The sequence below is a fragment of the Amia ocellicauda genome, chromosome 21 (genome assembly GCF_036373705.1).
Source record: "Amia ocellicauda isolate fAmiCal2 chromosome 21, fAmiCal2.hap1, whole genome shotgun sequence".
Classification (NCBI taxonomy): Eukaryota; Metazoa; Chordata; class Actinopteri; order Amiiformes; family Amiidae; genus Amia; species Amia ocellicauda.
In genome coordinates, this window is record NC_089870.1 from 2,657,431 (window position 1) to 2,677,259 (window position 19,829).

Genomic DNA, 19,829 nt, shown 5'->3' on the forward strand with positions numbered 1-19,829 from the left:
ACCATTCTTTGGACTATAAGATTTTATTAAATATATAACGGGCTGTCACCGTTAACCTGTTTTGGATGAAACGGTTATTTAAAGTGGATTGGTGGATCAATACTCTTTAATTTAAGAGACCAAAGCAAAAAATACCCATATTATTACACGTTTATACATGGTACTGTTCTCATTGCGTTATAACAATGATTTTAACACAACTGAATGTAGGATTACAAAATAAAATATAGCTGCAAGCAGCAATGCAGGGGGCCAAGTACACATCTACACATTACCATTCATTCTAACACATTATAATGTACTTCAAATCTGCTTTTTATGACACCTTATGCAATTTAAACATAAATGATGGCGACCATCTCGATTAATCAATCATATTGCCTTTAACACATCTGATGGAGGATCTAGCCAAGGGCATGTGTACAAAATTCCACATCAATCGTACCTAAGGTTTCAGAGAAGAAGATGTTTGAAAATTGTCCAAAATGTGTCACTTAAACCAATCTGGCCACCAGCCCATGTGACATATCGCTTCCATATTACATATGGCTTCGCTCTACACAGTTGTGTATCACTCTATGAAGTGTTTTCTATAAGCTTTTGAAAATAACTAATAAAATCTATTCGTTGCAGGCAACTATTGAGGCTTCCAGGTGATTCCAGTCAAGAAACGTAGCTGTGTATCACTGTGTGAAGTGTATTGTTTGTATAAGCTTTTGAATATCATGGCAGAGAAATTATAATAATAATACTATTGAGGCTTCCAGGTGATTCCAGTCAAGAAATGTATGGTTTCAGAATCCTAATCATATAAATCAGGCAAATTTTGACAAAATCGGCAGTTTTCATGGTCAAGTTCCCCCTCTTGTGGTCAAATATGTTAAAGTACAAGCCAGTATTAATCTCAAAAGATCAACTACCCGATTTGATTCATTAATTAAATTAGTTATAATATAAATAGCTCTGGTACCATAATAAATTAGTACACACTTTATTCTACAAGTCTCGTTTGTGTACAACTGCTACAGCTTTTCAATTTACAGTTACCATTTAACCTCTTTTTAGTTGCTTACTTTCTGTTTCATTTGGTTGTCACGTTGATTACTGATGTGCACGTTATATATAATTTCAGCAATGTTTTTCATTAAGGGGCAAATATCTCCAATTATTAATATTAAGCGCCTCAATTAGCAGGTCGGAGTGTAGATCGCACAGTAAACGTCTTATGTTCACCCTTTCAAATCCACTGCATAGAGCCAGCGTTTCTGCACGGTTCAGTATATAACATGTCACCATAAATTACGATTTCACTGAGAGAGAAGAGGACAAAGTAGTGCCCCGTGTTGCATCGTTAACATTATATAAACAGGAAGTAAATCACTCGTAAAGCAATCTCAGATTGAAATTACTTTCATTTGAAAGCAATAACCCACCACTACAGATTCAGCAACGTCACTGCTCTTGTACCACTGTTCATGTTCATGTATTTATTTAATAAAACCTGTATTTATGTTTCATGTGAATCACATTTAATGCTATTTTTTGTTTCACTTTCGGTTTCTCGCTCGTTTTCCTTCACGGTCTCTACAGCTGAAACAACCCTCACTACAAACACATCTTAGTTCACACTATTTGTATTTCCATGCAGACGTGTCTCTGTGTTTAAAACAATAGTTTCCACTCTAATACTGTTGTAAGTGACTGATAGTGTTTTGTTGTTGTTTTTTTTGTTCATTACTGCCATGTTTTATTTATGTATTTTTCTTTAAGAATATGTATAGAACACAGTCCAAAGATACTGTATACCAAAGCACACATCAGCCAGTTTAACGGTGTATGAGAAATCGAGGCTGAAGTGTTTTCAGCATAATCCAAGATGGTTGCCATACCGTGTGACTTATACATTTTCGGAAATAGCCAAATCAAGTACTAACATAAACGCACTATGTACTGTAAGTCTCATATCTCAACTCTTTACATTCCAGAGAAAACGATGTTTGAAATCTGACATTTTTTGTTTGGACTACAATCAAGATGGCTGCCAAACCATGTTACATGATGGCAATATTTTGTGGTCGAGTGACCATGCCATAGACTCCTATATCCATGCCAAATTTGGTGACTTTTTAGACATCGGTTCAAAAGTTATAGGCATTTGAACATATTCTGGTGGAAGAGAAGAAAAAATAAGTTTAATAATAATAATAATGACCAGTGACCACCACATTGCTTATGGGATCAATCCTGTCAAGTAACTATCATTCCAATACATTCTAACATATTTCCATACTGCACCATATGCATTTATTTGCATCTTGACCATCTCTGAAATTTGATTGGCTCATGGTGGCCATCTTGTTTTATCAATCAACTTGCCTTGAACAAATCTGATAGAGGAGCTAGCCAAGGTCACGTGTAGAAAATTTCGTATCTCAATTGGACCAACCGTTTCGGAGAAGAAGATTGTTGAAGATTCTTGGCCAATCCAATATGGCTGCCAAACCATGTGACTTATTGACTTGTCTTGAACAAATCTGAATATAGGCTATAACATAACTTCACACACCAAGTTTCAAATCTGTCCCGTCTGCGGTTTTGGAGAAAAAGATTTTTGTAGACTTTCCAAAATGTGTCACTTAAGCCACTATGGCCACCAGACCATGTGACACATGGCCTCCATATTGCATATGGCATAGCACTACATAGCCATCTATCATTGTATGAAGTTTCATGACTTTTCGTCCAGCGGTTTGGTTTATATACGCTTTTCCAAAAAAGGCGGAAAAATAATAAAAATAACTAGAAGTTGCATGCAACTTTTAAGGCTTCCATGTTGTATCAGTAGGTTTCAGATTGGAGAAGGAATTTGTAGTTTAAATGCATGTGTTGTTAAATGTGTAATTTTCAATTCTAATCCACTGTAGTATACATTTGAGGTTTTCAATCTTTTGACACTTGAAGTGCACATTTCAGTGTCACTGGACTATAATATTAATTTCTTGATTGCATGCATCAATTTTGTAAGGTACCATTGTGTTTTTCACTTAATTCTAGGATATATGTAAAGTTTGCATTGAGTCATTCAAGATGCAGAATGCAATTCCCAAGTTTGACCACATGATGGAGGTAGAGGTCTAAATAAGAAATGTCATGATGTGGCTGACGTGAAGCTATCATTTTGGTTGGTGTACAGCAGTCAGGTTTTGTGTCCTATCAACTTGGCTTCATCAACTAGTTTAATCACTGACAATTTACGTATATTAGCCTATAGTTCTGAATAAATTTGCTGTCATAAGTGACATATTGTAACACAATATGCTGAGTTTCTGAATTTTGCTGTGTCAATTTCATGCTTTTATAAATATGTGTATTTTGCATATGTGCACAGTCATTTTCTTGTGGCTGCCATGTTGTTGCACACAGTCACTTGTCTCTTGCAGACATGATAGATAGCAGTGTCTATGTAATACATGCAAAGTTTCATGGCACTTGGCTTTAGGGTTCCGGAGTACTAGCTGTTTTCATTTTCACACACGGACACATGATAAATCCAGGATTGCGGCTTAACCGTGTACCCTTCAAACTTTATTTTCTAGTTGTATATTGAAGGTATAGACTTAAACATATGTGCAGAGTTTCATGTGTGTACTGTATTCCAGTGTGCAGGAAATGTGTAACTTGTCTGAAGCGGCGTATATGTTTCTTTCATTGGCCCACAGCACCCATGTTTTTCACTGGGGCAACTCGCCTTTAACAATCTTGGTAGTCCTCTGTACTAGTGTCATGTATGCCAATTTGTGTCACAGTGGGTATAAGTGGCATGGATTAAAAGGCACCAAAGCTGGAATCAGAGAATTCTATATGGCGGACAGAGCGTGTGCCCGAGCAACTTCTGATGAACAAGCGTAATAGTGGGGCATAAGGTATGCATGTGTATGAAGTGGCATATGCATGTGTCATTAGGTTTTGGAGAAGAAGATTTCTGTTGCATTTCACAATTTAGATTCCTATCACAATATTTAGCAACATCATGACACCAGTATGTGCAGTTTTCACTGTATTTGTAGGTATAAGTGGTTTCTACAACACTTGTGAGTTTCGTGAGTTTTCATGCATGTATAAGCGTTTTATGGACATTTGAAAGTTTCAAGTTTTCTGCATTGAAGAAACAGAACGCAATTTCCAAGTTTGTCCACATGATGGAGGTAGAGGTCTACATAACGAATGTCAGTATATGGTTGAGGCTGTCATTTTCATTGGTGTATAGCAGCCATGTTTTTTGTCTAATCAACTTGGCTTTTTCAACTTTGACAGATGTTTGTACTAGTGTTAAACACTGAAAATTTAAGAACCGTAGGCTTAACTATGCTGTAGATATTCAATGCTGCATGTGACATGGCCTTCAGTATCGGTACCAGCGCGCCGTGTCACCTTTGGTGACAAAACTCACCACAATCAAGCATAACATTGTAATTGATTAGTGTACCAAGTTTGGTGAGTTTTTGAATATGGCTCATGGGTTTTTTCTGGGGTCAAAGTTCATGCTTTTATAAATACGCATATTTTGCGTACGTGCTCAGTCATTTGCTTGTGGCTGCCATGTTCCTGTACGCAGTCACTTGCCTTTTGCACATTTGATAGATTGCAGTATCTATGTAATACATGCACAGTTTCAGGGCACTGGGCTTTATCGTTCTGGAGTAGTAACCGTTTTCATATCCGCACGCGGATTCATGTTAAATCCAACATTACGGCTAAACCGTGTACCCCACAAACATTTTCTGGTTTTCTCTTCAAGGCAGAGGCATACACACATGTGCAGAGTTTCATGTGTGTACTGCATTCCAGTGTCCAGGAAATGTGTAACTTGTCTGAAGCGGCGCATACTTTTTTTTTTCATTGGTCCACAGCACCCATGTTTTTCACTGGGGCAACTCGCCTTTAACAACCTTGGTAGTACTCTGTAGTACTGTCATGAATATCAATTTGTGGCACAGTGGGTATAAGTGTCTTGGAGTAGAAGGCACCAAAGCTTGAATCAGAAAACGCAGCCTGGCGGACAAAGCGTGAGACCGAGCAACTTCTGATGAACAAGCGTAACAGTAGGGCATAAGGTATGCATGTGTATGAAGTGGCATATGCATGTGTCCGTTGGTTTCGGAGAAGATTGTTGTAGCATTTCACAATTTCGACAGTCATTGCATCATGGCGGCGGCACCATGTGACCGACACGTGTAGTTTTCACTGCATTTGTAGGTATGAGATGTGTCTACAACACTTGCGAGTTTCGTGAGTTTTAATGCATGTATGAGCATTTTAGGGGCATTAGACGTTTTGGTGGAAGAAAAAAATAATAATAAAAAAAAAATAATAATAATAAAAATCCTAAGAGAAACAATAGGCTTCCAGCACTTCGTGCATGGAAGCCTAATAACTAGAAGTTGCATGCAACTTTTAAGGCTTCCATGTTGTATCAGTAGGTTTCTGATTTTAGCAGGCATTTGTAGTTTAAATGCATGTGTTATTAAATGTGTAATTTTCAATTTCAATCCAATGTAGTATATATTTGTGGTTATCAATCTTTTGTCACTTGAAGTGTGTATTTCAATGTTAGTGAAGCATTATATTCATTTCTTGATTGCATGCATCAATTTTGTAAGGTACTATTGTATTTTTCTCTTAATTCTAGCATATATGTGATGTTTTCATTATTGCATCATGTAAAATGCTGAATGCAAGTCTCAAGTTTGGCCACATGATGGAGGTAGAGGTCTACATAAGGAATGTCATGATATGACTGACATGTGAAGCTTTCATGTTGGTTGGTGTACAGCAGCCAGATTTTGTGTCCTATCAACTTGGCTTCATCAACTTTGACAGATATTTCTACTAGTTTAATCACTGACAATTTAAGTTCATTAGGGTATAGTTCTGAAGATATTTGCTGTCATAAGTGACATAATGTAACACAATTTGGTAAGTTTATGAATTTTGCTGATAGGTTTTTCTGGGGTCAATTTCATGCTTTTATAAATACACGTATTTTGCATTCGTGCAAAGTCTTTTTCTTGTGGCTGCCATATTGTTGCACACAGTCACTTGCCTCTTGCAGACGTTATGTAATACATGCAAAGTTTCAGGACACTGGGCTTTAGAGTTCCGGAGTACTACATTTGTAGGTATAAGTGGTGTCTACAACAACAATTGCGAGTTTCGTGCATAGAAGCCTAATAATCCTAACAATAACAATAAGATTCCAGCAACTTCGTTGCTTGTCCCCCTAATTAAAATGTCTTACAGGGTGCAAATTATTGTGTGAAGTATGTTGACAGTATTACTTTAAAGACATGGGACAGTTCAAACTACATTTACCAAAATGTACCGCAATGATGTCAAGGACGTGTTCTCTGATTGGAAGGTTTTATTCAGCAGCTGACCAATCCCGTCTCCGCCTGGACTGCGCGGGTGTGCCTGGGTATTTATGATTCTTGTTTATTCTTCCTCAACAAACACTAAGCACTGAATACCCCAAACGCCTTGTGAAAATGTAATTAGCCTTAATGTCTAATAAAAAGTTGAGAAGAACTGGCTTGCCGTCTGAATTGTGCGAAAGACTGAGCCGCCACCAGGTCGAGACGTGTCGGGTAAGGACGTGTTAAAATGCACTTGCTTGAGTGCTGCGATGATTTCTTAAATTAAAGTTATTTATTTTTTGTTTTATGTGATTTGATGCAGCCTGTGATAACTGTAATATACATCAGCTTTTAAACATGTAAACATGTTTTATCATCCCTACAACTGTTTAACGTGTTTTTAAATAAGTAAAGTGTTCTGCATTGTAATGTTGGCTGTTTTAATCTGTGTAGATGTGCAGCGCACTACAGCTGTCATTAAAGGACCCGTTTGTTACATCTACAAGGCAGACAGATGGCTGTTTAACTGTGGGAAATAAAAGCACGTTGTAGTTAACCCCTGGCTCCTAATTTTTTTGTATAATCTTAACAACCAATAAGTAAATTACATAAGCAACTGTAACCGTTCACTGAAATACAGTAACAAGGGTTCAGAATCATAAAATGTATTATTAGCAAGAGTGCAAAAGTGTTGTCAAATTAGGAAAGCAATTAATTATTTAGTGTGAGACAAACACATCTACTGTGCTCTAATATTACTGCTCCAATAATTGTTAGGCATTATTGCTTATGATTATTCACTTTGTGAGATATGATTGGTTATACATATAAAAGATAATTATTGGTCCTTAAAGTTTCCAAGGTAAGGAGACTTTGGCTTCTATTCATCAAGGGTTTACACCAATTTGCAACTACCAATACTTCTTCTGAAAAGGATAAAAGTACAAATAAGCCACACAATGAATGAAAAATGACTTGTTCACAGATACCACCTTGAAATCAGACTGTGCGCTGTGAGTTACCTGTGTTGACTTTCATTAGTATGTTATTCACCTGAGAGAAAGTGTCGGTATAAGTGAATTAGTATAAAACCCTCAAAGAATACAGGCCATGTTTTGTAGCTGTTTTATGTTCACTTTATATAGTGTCCCTAAAGTAAGTACATAAATAAACATATGGCAATTGTTTACAGTGATTGTACCACTGGCAGAGTGAAATATACACTTTATAAAATAAATACCTTTGTAGCATATGCTGTGTGCAGAGTTCACTGTCTGATAGGGGGACTGGAAAAGAGGCCTTAGTGTTCCTGCTGTCATTGCAGGACTTTCTGTCTCTCATGCCACTGGAGCTCATGAGAATGGCTGGTCAGAGTTTCCAGCAAGTTCAGAAACTGCTCCACACAGTCTGCCAGGCGTGTGCCCCCAAAATGTTCACGGTGAGTCCACAGATTGGGAGAAATATGCAGAGTAATTTGCGTAGCTTGTTCCTTCTGAGTTGGTACTCTTATTTCAATACTCATTGGTGTTTCCCCCGTTTGTAACAGGGACTGGAGCTGAGGAACAGGCCCACCTGCTCTTATTTCCCCACCACTCTTCAGGGACTGGACCGAGTGCTGCGAGGAGGCCTGGCCTGTGGGACCCTGACTGAGGTAAATAGCTGACACTGAAGGGACAGGCAGAAGGACAATGTGGGAGCCAGCCAGTGTACCATTTGTATTGTCCTTTTATTTCATATTTTACTTGTCAGGCATCGTGTTATACATTACCTGTCTAGCTTGACTTGGTTTGTGCAATGTATTCATATGGGTATACAAAAATCGGGCTATTGCAATTATTTTCCTTTATATTATTAGTTTAAGAAAATATATATACATTGCCAATAGAAAGTCTACACCCCCTTGAACTTTTTTCACATTGTGCTGTGTCAGTGCCTCAGCATTTAATGCGTTACATTTGTTTTGTTTTTCCACTATCTACACACCATACTCAGGGTTCCCCCCAGAAATTTGCATAGGCATGGCATTCTGTTTCAGATTTGTTGATTGGGATGGGGTGCTGACGAATCATCGACCGTGGAGAGGCGTAGAGGTGTTGTCAGGTGTAGCCGTAGCGGATGAGGTCACTGATGGACAATGATCTTCAAGTTATGCTACACATTTTCAATTGAATTTGGGTTGGGGCTCAAACTGGGGCAATCAAGGATATATATCCTTTTGTTCCTTAGCCACTCCAGCGTGGCTTTGGCTGTGTGCTTCGGGTCATTGTCACACTGAGAGGTGAACTTCCATCCCAGTTTTAGCTTTCTTGCTGAGGGAACCAGGTTTTCCTCCAGGACTTTTCTGTACATTGCGCCATTCATTTCCCCTTCTATCCTGACAAGTGCCCCAGTCCCTGCCGATGAGAAACAGCCACATAACATGATGCTGCCACCACCATGCTTCATAGTAGGGCCTGTATGCTTTTCTTTGGGTGATGCTCTGTGTTTGCCAAATATAAAGCTTTGCCTGATCTAGTCTGGGTCTTTGTGGTGCCATACACCTTCCACTTTTATATAATCATCATGAATGTGCTCCAAGGAATATTCAGTGCAGGGACTGACATTATTTTTTATTTCGGTAATTAGAAATTAAATGGGAACTCCACAGAAAATTCGTATTTCCTTAGGTTATTCTACAGTATAAGTAGAAACATATTTTATGCAGTGAGTTTTTCATGTCCAGCTCATTCTATGTACCAGAAATCAGAGGTGAAAAATATGCCGTGACATAACTTGGGTGCTAACACTGGAGCTGCTTTTGGAGAAGTCAATGGAGAAAATCAGAAAAGTTATGAAAATCATAAAAAAAATATATGTATTGTATGCATGTTTGATTGCCCCATTACCCTATTTTTCCAAAAGATCCATCGGTTTTGTAGTTGTAAAAAGTTTAGGCCTATTTCACCACCCAGAACTGTCGCTGTTATTTTACATATTTATTTTGTATTTTATTCCAGTGCGAACTGAGCATATGTGTTCTCCAAAGGGGAATCCCTGGGCATGCGCAGTTTCCCTCTCTGCTGTAGCCTACACTGCAGTGCCTGGAATAAAATTATCATGTAAAATAGCAGTGACAGTATTGAATTGTAATCAAATAAACCATGATGACTAGGATGATGATTAGTAGGAGAATTGTTTTATTGATGTTTCAGGACTTGGCAACTGCCCCGGGCGGTCCGTTATGTCGGACCCTCCAAGGCCTTTGTTTTTTTTTCTTATACTCATCCCCTGACCTGTGCCTTTCAACAGCTTTGTTGCGGAGCTCTTTTGAAAGCTCTACTCAGCAGAGAGAACCTACAGGAACTGCTGAATTTATCCAGGAAACGTACAAATCACTACAATTTAACACAGGTGGAGACTACTTAATTTGGTGTGTGATTTTGAAGACGTTGTTACACCGGAGCTAATTTAGTGTTACTGTCACAAGCAGAGGTGGACACTTATCCAACCAAGCTATTTAAGTTTTTATTATGATTTTTTTTTTTTTGTATGTCAAATTTCTAAAAAATATTTTTTCCCTTGGAAGTTGTGGGGTAGGATGTGTAGATAAATGAAAAACAAAAGAAATGGTGTACATTTTTAAAGGGGATCTAGACTTTTTCTATAGGCAATTTCTTTCTGTAATTGCCAATTCATTATTTTTTTTACCTCTCTCCTCCAATGGAAATGGCTCATAGCCAAGGGAGGAAAACAAATTACAAGAGTACTTTGTTAGCACCTGTATTTCTGTTCCCAATTTCCAAACCATCCACAATGGCTGCTGTTGCCCAAGAAAATCCTGCCACTTTGAGCCCACCATGCACTGGCAGAGCTCAGACCATTATGCTCTTGAGTAATCCAGGGTACAGTCAGGTAATAATATAATCCAGATCTGAATCAGTTATTTCTTGACCTGAGCATAGATCTGTACTGGTTGAGACATTTAAGAGCTCCTTCACTGCACTATTTAAATTTGATTCAGAAATATATATACATATATATATATATATATATATATATTTTTTTTTTTTAAATAGCCTGATGTCATGAAATCCCCTAATTACTGTGTTCATATCAGTGGAAATACGTGATTATCATTGTGAACCTCTCAGTGCTCTATAAGAGGATATGAAAGACTGCCAAGTTTTCTAATGTATTGATATTGAGAAATGCCTATCATGACTCAAATGATCTTGTTAGAAAAATACATGGGATGCTAGATGCAATACCTGATCTATTACAGGTGGCATATTTTTGTCCAGCCTGGACTGTGGTTTCTGGTGAAAATTTTTCTGGAACTGCAGTGCATTTACATCCAATCACTTTTCCTATTGTAAATTCCATTTTGTACATTCCCCTTCTCCTCCTTCTTCTTCAGTCTGATTTTTAAATACAAAAATCTAAATGAACCTGTTGCAGAAACATGGGGCGGTTTGACAGCTGTGCTCTACTCTGATTATAGTGACTCATCTTTTTATTAAGACATATAAACGCTTATGGTTATATAAAAGCAATAAAAAAGGCAAACAGAATGCTAGGGTGTATTGTCAAAAGTGTAGAATTTAAAACAAGGAAAGTAATGTTAAGACTGTATAATGCTCTAGTTAGACCTCATCTGGAATACTGTGTATAGTTCTGGGCACCACACTTCAAGAAGGATATTGCTGCTTTAGAGGCAGTTCAGAGGAGAGCAACCAGACTTATTCCAGGTCTGAAGGGAAAGTCCTACTCGGAGAGACTGAGGGAACTGAACCTTTTCACCCTGGAACAGAGGAGACTACGTGGGGACTTGATCCAAGTCTTCAAAATCATGAAAGGCATCGACCACATCAAACCAGAGGAGCTTTTCCAGATCAGCAGGGACACACGCACCCGGGGACACAAATGGAAATTGGGCTTCAAGGCATTCAAAACGGAAAACAGGAGACACTTCTTTACACAGAGAGTAGTCACAATCTGGAATAAACTACCCAGCAATGTGGTAGAAGCTGAAAGTTTGGGAACATTTAAAAATAGACTGGATAGGATCCTTGGATCACTTAGATATTAATGAACACCAAACGAGCACGATGGGTCGAATGGCCTCCTCTCGTTTGTAAACTTTCTTATGTTCTTATATAGTATGGAAAGATCTATCTGTGAATATCAAACACCGGCAGGCGGATGGGCAGTGGGATAGTAAGGTGTGTACTGTGTGTGTTTCAGGTGACTGGCCCCTCTGGCTGTGGAAAGAGTCAGCTGTGTATGATGCTCAGCGTTCTGGCCACTCTGCCGGTCTCTATGGGAGGGCTGGACCGCGGTGTGCTCTACATCGACACAGAGTCCACTTTCTCTGCAGAAAGGTACTCCCCCTGAGAACGAGAGATCCACAGTTTGCTTGTTTCTTTTAATGCTGGAAAATAAGGTGAATCTGAAGCGTAGGTGACTTTTTTTTTTTTTTTTGTGGATGTGGTTTAGGAAATTAAATGCGTTTCTTAAATGTCCCCCTCCAAGCCTTTTCATTGCAGTGGGCAGTGTAGTGTAGTGTAGTGTAGCCAGTTGAATAAACAAATGCTGCCCAACTTTATATTAAAAGTGATAGACTTCACTGCTGGTGAGAAAGATATTGCATTTCAAAACATGTCTTTCTTTTAACTTGTGAACATGTTGATTGGCAGTAGCATTGTGGGGCGATCCCTTGGACAGTGTGTGACAGGAAGAATGGTAACAAGGTGGCATTCTAACCCTATTTAAAGCACTAAATGCTGTTCCTTGCTCTCTCTTGTCCTTCTGCTTGACACTATGCAAGACACATTTTAAAATAATATAACATATGTAATACACAGCTCCAGCATTCTCAAGGGAAAGTTTATTTTGTTGTGCATGTGTGTCTGTTTTCACATGCGGCCTGGCCTTTAGGGTCAATCTTACCCCTGTAACGGAAGTGCTCGGTGTTCTAGACTGGTGGAGATTGCACAGAGCAGGTTCCCCAGATACTTTGGAGATCAGCAGCGCCTCCTGGAGATGGCCAAGAGGGTCCACCTGTTCCGGGAGCTCACCTGCCAGAGCGTGCTAAAGAGGTGATCCACATCCCAAATTCCCATTCATGTTCCACAGACTGAGATAAGACCTCCGTTCGGATTCATCAATGCATTTCTACACACAGCTGGCAGATCTTGAAAATGTTGTTTTTGTTGTGTATTGCCACTGTCACAGAGTTTTCTCTCTGTCAAATAAAATAAGAAGGAAATCACTAACTTTTGTGAGATGCAATGTACTGCTTCTTACCAAGTTGTTTCTTGCACAATATATGTTTTGCTTCACTGTGTAACTTTATGATGTGTCCTTCAATTTCAATATTCTGCAGTTTAGAACCTCAGCTTACTGTTGTTTTTAACTTGTTTTCATATGATTTGTTATTAATTCACCTTAGATAAAGGTGTTAATGATCCAAACAATCAAATAATTTAAATAGACAAACAAATCATGATTATAAAAACCTTGCACAAATGTTCTTTGTGTCGTAATATATTTTGTGTCTATATACTGTAATGAAAAGATGGCTGTGGTAATTGTCTCACTTTCTGGTAGAAGACCATCAACTTCAGTTGTACAGTGTGGAACAGTGGGAGATGTGTCGCTCTTTCATGACCTTGTGTCTCTTCTGTCTTCTGGTGCAGGCTGGAGAGCTTGGAGGAGGACATCATCTCCAGGAAGGTGGGCTTGGTGGTGGTGGACTCCATTGCCTCTGTGGTCAGGAAGGAGTTCGACACCAGTCTCCCAGGCAACCTCACAGAGAGAGGCAACCTGCTCACCCAAGAGGCAGCTACACTGAAGTACCTGGCTGAGGCCTTCTGTATCCCAGTAAGCTGCTAACCCTCGGCCTCCCTCTCACTCCCTTGACAGTAGGAAAGGATGCCATGACCAAAGTTGACTTGTATTGCATGTGTCGGTACATCAAATATTATATTCATCCCAGGTTATCAAGCTGATTATCCCTAATCGTACCTGATTTTATGGTACCTACATTCAATTCAAACACTCTCGCCTCTGCACAATCTTCTCAGGCTTTTGCAGGTGACCGTGGCAGCACAGTCATGAAAGAATTTGAAAGGGGGTTTGCAAACGCATTCGGACCCAAGTTGAAATGCAGCAGGTTGAACGGGCCTCAGCAAGGACTTGAGGTTAAATTGAATAGTCAATATAATGCATATAATGCATCAGTATTTCTTTGCATTGGTTTATTGCCATGTCCCCTTGGTGATTTTCTTTTTGACTGTAACATAAAAGGCCTTGCTTCATGACATTAGGTTTCTGGGCTGTCACAGAAACCTTCACTTTCTTGTGCTAACGATAGGCACGTTGGCTTTACTGGTGGTATGGTGCAGTCTAGCCAGCAGCTGTGTTATGTATATTGGGGTTTGCTAAAGTAGGTAGTAGTGGTTTCGTCCTATTGTGAGCAGTCACTTGTGGAGGCAGGTTTGCCAGTGTGAGCATATCTGCGGCCACAGCTGACATGTTTCCACATTAGTCTGTAGCCTATATAAATTAAAGACTTGATTTAGAACACAAGATCATTTGAATGCTTTCCCTTGATCGGAATTTGAATTGGTTTTATTTTTTAATTCCCCCTTCATTTAAAATGTATTTGATTAAATCCTGCACCCTGTACTTTCTCCCTAGAGTTAAGTAATTTGGAGCGCGTCGGTTGTGTAAAAAATAAATACCTGAAGTAATTTACTTGGAGGCCTGTGGAATCAGATATTTATAAAAGTATTTTTTACTGCCTGTTGTCACACATGACACTGATGACAGCTCCTTGCGGTCGGTTGAGGTGTTACCGAGCCTGTATTATTTGCTTTCCTCCTTGGAAGAAATGAGAAAATGTGTTTCTAGGCAGGCTCCACAAAATATTCATAGGCCTCGTGAGATGGAAATAAAAATAATAACTATCACTTTGTAGCTGGGCTGAAACATTCCAGGACTCAAGTGCTCTGAGCTGGGGGTAGGCTTGTTGTGGCTTAAAACGCCAGTGTAAAGCTTTCTTTGTTTGTGGCTCCTTCTGTATTTGTGGCTCCTGCTGTATTTCTTGTGCAAATAATTTGAAGTTCCTGCCTTTTAATAATGTGAACTGTCTACACATGCAGTAATACCAGGGCACAAAGCTATGAGTGTAGCACAGTGCTTCAAGGAAAATACATCTAATTGTGTGACCATGACAGCACTGGGATGAACTAGAATTTAGATGACCCTGAACACAACTTTTCCAGCTTTATTTCAACTACTGATTACACCATTTGTGAGAAGGGGAGCAGTATTCATTGAGGCCAAGTTTAGGCCTGCACCATATTATACACAAAGCAGTCCAGTATTTGTGGTCATGAAGCCACATATAATTATATACCATATACTTTGGTATTATGTAAAAATAGAATGCTCCTTTTGTGTATGTCTGTAGGGTAGGGTTATATTTGAGTTATGATGTATGTTAATGACCGGTGAAAATAACCCGATTTTGGCTATTCTAGGTAAATGTGTTTATAACTTATTTATTTTAGTGTTTATGCAGTTAAAATGAAGTAGAGATGTTTATTACATAAACTCTGCGCTTCTAGTGTTAAGTGTATGTCGCAGAAATTATTTTTTTCAAATGGACTCTAGGGCCGGAGCAAACAGCCTCAGGAGCCGTATACGGCCCGGAGGCTAGACGCTCCCCACCCCTGCTCTAAAGGGTGAGCATAGGACTTGTACACTTTTAGACATGCCAGGTTTTGTTTGATTATTATTAATATTAATATTAATATTATTTCTTATTTCCCCTGCAGCACACTTATAACAGTTAAGAAGTTACAAAATATGATGTATTCTTTGGCATAGTTATTTGTTGTGATATTTGTAGTTTAGAAATGAATGCCATTGTTTACATTTTTGCTAAATAGTATACACTCACCTAAAGAATTATTAGGAACACCATACTAATACTGTGTTTGACCCCCTTTCGCCTTCAGAACTGCCTTAATTCTACGTGGCATTGATTCAACAAGGTGCTGAAAGCATTCTTTAGAAATGTTGGCCCATATTGATAGGAAAGCATCTTGCAGTTGATGGAGATTTGTGGGATGCACATCCAGGGCACGAAGCTCCCGTTCCACCACATCCCAAAGATGCTCTATTGGGTTGAGATCTGGTGACTGTGGGGGCCAGTTTAGTACAGTGAACTCATTGTCATGTTCAAGAAACCAATTTGAAATGATTCGACCTTTGTGACATGGTGCATTATCCTGCTGGAAGTAGCCATCAGAGGATGGGTACATGGTGGTCATAAAGGGATGGACATGGTCAGAAACAATGCTCAGGTAGGCCGTGGCATTTAAACGATGCCCAATTGGCACTAAGGGGCCTAAAGTGTGCCAAGAAAACATCCCCCACACCATTACACCACCACCACCAGCCTGCACAGTGGTAACAAGGCATGATGGATCCATGTTCTCATTCTGTTTACACCAAATTCTGACTCTACCATCTGAATGTCTCAACAGAAATCGAGACTCATCAGACCAGGCAACATTTTTCCAGTCTTCAACTGTCCAATTTTGGTGAGCTTGTGCAAATTGTAGCCTCTTTTTCCTATTTGTAGTGGAGATGAGTGGTACCCGGTGGGGTCTTCTGCTGTTGTAGCCCATCCGCCTCAAGGTTGTACGTGTTGTGGCTTCACAAATGCTTTGCTGCATACCTCGGTTGTAACGAGTGGTTATTTCAGTCAAAGTTGCTCTTCTATCAGCTTGAATCAGTCGGCCCATTCTCCTCTGACCTCTAGCATCAACAAGGCATTTTCGCCCACAGGACTGCCGCATACTGGATGTTTTTCCCTTTTCAGACCATTCTTTGTAAACCCTAGAAATGGTTGTGCGTGAAAATCCCAGTAACTGAGCAGATTGTGAAATACTCAGACCGGCCCGTCTGGCACCAACAACCATGCCAGGCTCAAAATTGCTTAAATCACGTTTCTTTCCCATTCAGACATTCAGTTTGGAGTTCAGGAGATTGTCTTGACCAGGACCACACCCCTAAATGCATTGAAGCAACTGCCATGTGATCGGTTGGTTAGATAATTGCATTAATGAGAAATTGAACAGGTGTTCCTAATAATCCTTTAGGTGAGTGTATGTAAAACCTAATGTACAATTACTCCTAATCTATAACACAGATCACAGTCTGGCCGGTAGAAATGTAAGTAAACAAAAATTATCAATATTACTGGTTTACTACTCATGGTAACACTTTGGTAAAGGTTTCAAGCGTAATTTACATGTTAATGTATTACAGTTTAAGGGTAACTGTAAAATCCTGTCTTTGCTTGACCCTTACAAGATTTGGTAAAGTACCAGTAATTTGTAATAAAGCAAGGTGACATTGTGATAAAGCATGGAGAGGTATAAGACGCTGATGCAGACCAGGAAGAAACATGGCAAAACAAAGTACTTGCAGGGTGTAACCTTGGAAAACAATGTAACAAATGCCGAACAACTGTGTACATTTATCATGAAAACTTGCATAAGACAATGGGACCACCCCACAATGTAACTTCACTCGGCTTCTCGCAGTTACTTTGTATGACTTCAGAATAAAATAATTTCAAACTTGAGCATTTGCTTACTGCTGTTGAGTCAGTCTGACTTTCCTAATATAGACACAATAAATCACATGAGAGATAAGCACTTTTTGTTCAACTCCCATGTTAAGATTTGAGAGCACTTCTCTGGCTAATTCAACGGGAATGATTGCAAGGTGAAATAGTAAGCGTGCCATCACAAAAGCTGGAGGATGGCATGTGACTACAGGGCAGGCAGATCAGGGTGTTTTCCACATTATCCAAACACACTTAATTACATCTGTATTAGTAAGAGTCTAATTTGCGCTTGGGGAAATTGATGAATTCTTCCTTGCCCCCACATCCCCCTGCAGTATTTCCAGACTTGTGTGTTTTGTGCAGTATTTTTGGCAATGCATGAGGGATGGAGGGAGGGAGTTAAAGCAACACTATGGGAATGTGCATTACGGGCTCCATCCTTTCTAGTTATTAATTGAGAGCACATGTTTTTGACAACATCCCAAGAGGGATCTGCTGCCCTGTATTTTTTTTTTATTAAAAATTATTATTAATTATATTTGATCTCCTCCAGCCTGAATATTTCCTGGAAAGGATGCAATCTATTTGTTTTAGGAAATAATTGTCTTTGTCTCTGGCATTTTACTTTTTTTTATTTATGTATTTATTTGTTTGTTTGTTTGTTTGTTTGTTTGATTATGTCTCAGACCAAGCTGGTACAGGGCACTTAAAATCAGTAGGTTATTATTTGATTATTCCTTTGGACTTTTCATTTAGTGGAGCTTGATGTAAATTAAGCCAGTTGTTACTGCATCCCCACCACTTGGTGTCTCTGTTTCACTACAATACGATTACAGATCTGTGTGCAGTGTACAGTAGGTGAATACTTCTACAAAGCCCTGCCACATCAAAATGAACATCCCTAACAAGCAAATGCAACACTTTCCAACACACTGGTATTTTGCTAACATCATGCAGGGTAGTGTCCTATTGTATTGTGTTATTTTAAAATGATAATGATTCCAATATGTCTATTGTTGGCCTACTTACTTACACCTTAGGGATCTGTTCTTATGAAATATCTACAGAGAATTTGGGCAATTCTTTAACAGCCTTCTATTATCTCCTCCAGTAATGTTTATTATTGTCTTTGTTACCTAACTGATTGACTTTGCCTTCCCTTTGTTATGGCGCAACGAACAATAGAGTTACTGCAATTCATTATTTGTTGCTGTAAATGGTATTATGATACCCAACTAAGAGAGGTATTTTTATTTTTTGTTGTATGGAATTGAACTGCTAAGCAATCCTCTGTAGCACTTCTACCAAAACAGCCATTAACAATAATGAGGGGTTGAGTGGTGTTGTATTGTAGCGGAAGGCTGTAATTTTAAGCCTCTAAGACCCAAAACGAGGCGTAAGATCCGGAAGGGATTTGTCTAATGCTCCACTGGGTGAGAACAAAGCCATTGTCTGAAATCTCTTAGGTGCCAGAATTGTCCATCCCTTTCCCAGAGAAACTCACCAAGACCTAAAATAGGCCAGGGCCTTATAGTAATTTACACATAATCCCCAATAGTCTATTATTCAACTTGATAAATTCTTAATAATAATAATAATAATATTAATAACAATAATAACATTAATAATAATAATGATAATGAGAGAATCTTCACTATGTCTCCCACAGCTTTTACACTCGCCAAGTGTAGTGAAATGAACCAACAGATCTATGTTTGAGCTGTTTAATGTCTTTCAGGATGTAGTCTACTGCTTACTAATACAATGTATTAAATTACTTACGGCTTCCAAAATAAATACATTTGCAAAACTTAACCCCAGTTTCCCTGTTGGATTTGATTTTCCCATTTTGCCTCTTTAATTGTGTTCTGAAGTGCAGAAGTGCAACATGACTAAATATCCTTCTTTCCTTGTCTGTGTGTTTTCAGTAGCTCTATTACTTAGATACTCAGTCTGGGTCTGAATAATCTCTAGACAAAACTCCCTCTCCAATGCTCACATATGGATGGAGTAACAGTCAGAGAGGGTTCTGTTGCCAGGTGCATGAAACCATGCAAGTGTCTTGATTTACATTCTCTCCAGCGGGAACTGCAGTTGAAGATGGTAGGAACTAGTGCCCCGTTTGCTATTTCCTTCTACTGCTGTCCCTTCTCCTGTCTCATGTCGTAAAGCAGGTTGCTGAGGGTGCAGGCCTGATACGCTGGAGCTTTGGTGTTGTGTGTGACTTCATTATTTTCCCACACATTGTCCTTGGTCTCAACATTGCAGTAGATGCCTTCCCAATGCCATTGTCTATTTCTGCATTGAGGGACAGGCGATGCTGGAGGCTAAATATGTGAACTCTTGGACTATTTGTGATATGGGGTATGGGTGCCGATGCTGTTAGGCGGAGCGTTGCTGACTTCCACACCCATGATGTTTGTCTTCTTGAGACTGATGGTCAGACCGTATTCACTGCATCTAACTGCAAGCCTGTCAATGAGACTCTGCAGACACTTTGCGGTCTGCACTGCATTTAGTTAATTGATAAATATAATCTATTAACATGTCTATTTTTGAAAGCATTCTTACTTTACTGCAGTTTTTCACACCTGCCTAAAACTTTCGCACGGTACTGTATCTGCCGATATTTACTATTTTTTTTTGTTAGCATGCAAAATAGACATTTTCTATCATGGATTCCTCAAATCTCTCCCTGTCAGACAGAAATTGTTAAATATGCACTGAAGGCAGAATATTTACATTTTACATAATAAACGTAACATTTTCATCATAAATAACAACCACAA

The 19,829-nt window shown here is 39.0% G+C and overlaps 1 protein-coding gene across 4 annotated transcripts in view; it reads left to right on the forward strand.

The window, feature by feature from the left end:
- The first annotated feature begins 6,449 nt into the window (after positions 1–6,449).
- The window catches only part of rad51b (RAD51 paralog B), a 205,123-nt gene continuing 191,743 nt past the window's right edge, over positions 6,450–19,829 (forward strand). For 3 of the 4 annotated variants that reach the window (XM_066694439.1, XM_066694442.1, XM_066694441.1), the window contains exons 1-6: positions 6,450–6,644; positions 7,738–7,851; positions 7,960–8,064; positions 11,637–11,773; positions 12,371–12,490; positions 13,091–13,274. In XM_066694439.1, the coding sequence (XP_066550536.1) occupies positions 6,561–6,644; positions 7,738–7,851; positions 7,960–8,064; positions 11,637–11,773; positions 12,371–12,490; positions 13,091–13,274 (744 nt within the window). In that variant the 5' untranslated portion in view covers positions 6,450–6,560. The remainder of the gene's footprint in view (positions 6,645–7,737; positions 7,852–7,959; positions 8,065–11,636; positions 11,774–12,370; positions 12,491–13,090; positions 13,275–19,829) is intronic. The other variant, XM_066694440.1, reaches the window with a different exon arrangement.